Raw genomic sequence first — 1,493 nt, 5'->3', positions numbered from 1 at the left:
GTTCCTCTCCGCAGGAAGACGATGCTGAACGACCTCCTGCGCTTCGACGTGAAGGACTGCTCCTGGTGCAGGTGAGCTGTGCCCGGCTCGGCCCTCCCCGCCCGCAGGGCTGCTGGCAGGGCTGGGGGCTGCCGAATCTTCCTCAGCGCCTCCATCCCAGCGTGAAAGCTGGGGGCTCTTCCAGAGCATCCAAGGGGAAGCATCGCCCCCCACCCAGGCGCTGTCGTAGCTGACCTCTGCCAGCCTGCTGCATGGCTGAGCTGGCAGCAGGGTCATGGAGTGACCCCGCACAGCTCCTGCCAGCAAGGGGTGCTGGGCAGCACGGCGATGCACAGAACACCGTGGGTTGCTGCTGTTTGTACACCCGTGAGAGCGCTGAAAGGAAGCGTGGGCAGGGGGGCTGGGCTGCTGCCACCCCTCAGGGCAGGAGAGGTGCCCGGGGGGGCTCACAGGTGTCTGTGTTGGCTTACGTATGCCTCTGTGCTATCTCTGCCAAACAGATTTCAGCCAGCATCGTGTTTGTAACCATTTATGCTTATAGCACAAAGTCTGTCATGAAATCTTAGACAGTGTGATCAAGAAACAGAGACTAGTGCAAACACTCAGGAACAGTAGAGTAACTTTTAACATTTGTTTCTTTTTTGAATCTGCACAATAGCTTTGCATGCCTGAAGCATGACAAGGGTGTTTGATTGCTGCTGTTCTAAATGTTGTGCAGGGCTTTTACCACGGGGACCCCGCCAGCACCACGGTATCACCACTCAGCTGTGGTCTATGGGAGCAGCATGTTTGTGTTTGGTAAGATAGTGGTAGATTACAGTTGTGCGTGCTTGCAATGATAAATGCTCTGGTATTGTTTTGAAAAAAGAATGAGATATTTTTAGAAAGTGTCAAAAGATCTTACTCCCTAGGAAATCCCATATTTTTCATGGCTGACTGCGATTTCAACTTTAGCTTGGAAATACTTTTGCTGTTTTCTCTAAAGTAAAGTCACAACAACCCCATGCAGCGCTACAGGCGTGGGGAAGAGTGGCTGGAAAGCTGCCCGGTGGAAAAAGACCTGGGGGTACTGGTTGACAGGGGACTGAATATGAGCCAGCAGTGTGCCCAGGTGCCAAGAGGGCCAGCGGCATCCTGGCTTGTCTCAGGAGTGGTGTGGCCAGCAGGAGCAGGGCAGGGACCGTGCCCCTGTGCTGGGCACTGGGGAGGCCGCCCCTCGAATGCTGGGGTCAGGGTTGGGCCCCTCCCTCCCCGAAGGACCTGGGGGGGCTGGAGCGTGTCCAGAGAAGGGCAGCGGAGCTGGGGAGGGGTCTGGAGCACAAATCTTATGAGGAGCAGCTGGGGGACCTGGGGTGGTTTAGTCTGGAGAAGAGGAGGCTGAGGGCAGACCTTATTGCCCTCTACAACTGCCTGAAAGCAGGCTGTAGTGAGGTGGGGGTCAGCCTCTTCTCCCTGGTAACAGACGATAGGACAAGGGGAAATGGTCTGAAGTT

General features: G+C 55.9%; 1 protein-coding gene across 4 annotated transcripts in view; it reads left to right on the top strand.

Annotated features, from left to right (window-relative positions):
• The first annotated feature begins 11 nt into the window (after positions 1–11).
• The window catches only part of LZTR1 (leucine zipper like transcription regulator 1), a 35,786-nt gene continuing 34,304 nt past the window's right edge, over positions 12–1,493 (top strand). For all 4 annotated transcript variants that reach the window (XR_004841356.1, XM_035889702.1, XM_035889700.1 and 1 more), the window contains exons 1-2: positions 12–71; positions 719–798. Coding sequence is in view for 3 of the 4 variants with exons in the window: in XM_035889702.1 (XP_035745595.1) it covers positions 22–71; positions 719–798 (130 nt within the window). In the remaining variant the exon portion in view is untranslated. The remainder of the gene's footprint in view (positions 72–718; positions 799–1,493) is intronic.

The sequence above is a fragment of the Egretta garzetta genome, unplaced genomic scaffold, assembly GCF_000687185.1.
Source record: "Egretta garzetta isolate BGI_Z169 unplaced genomic scaffold, ASM68718v1 scaffold202, whole genome shotgun sequence".
Classification (NCBI taxonomy): domain Eukaryota; kingdom Metazoa; phylum Chordata; class Aves; order Pelecaniformes; family Ardeidae; genus Egretta; species Egretta garzetta.
Note: the sequence above shows the minus strand (reverse complement) of the source record. Positions and strands in the feature narration are given on the sequence as shown.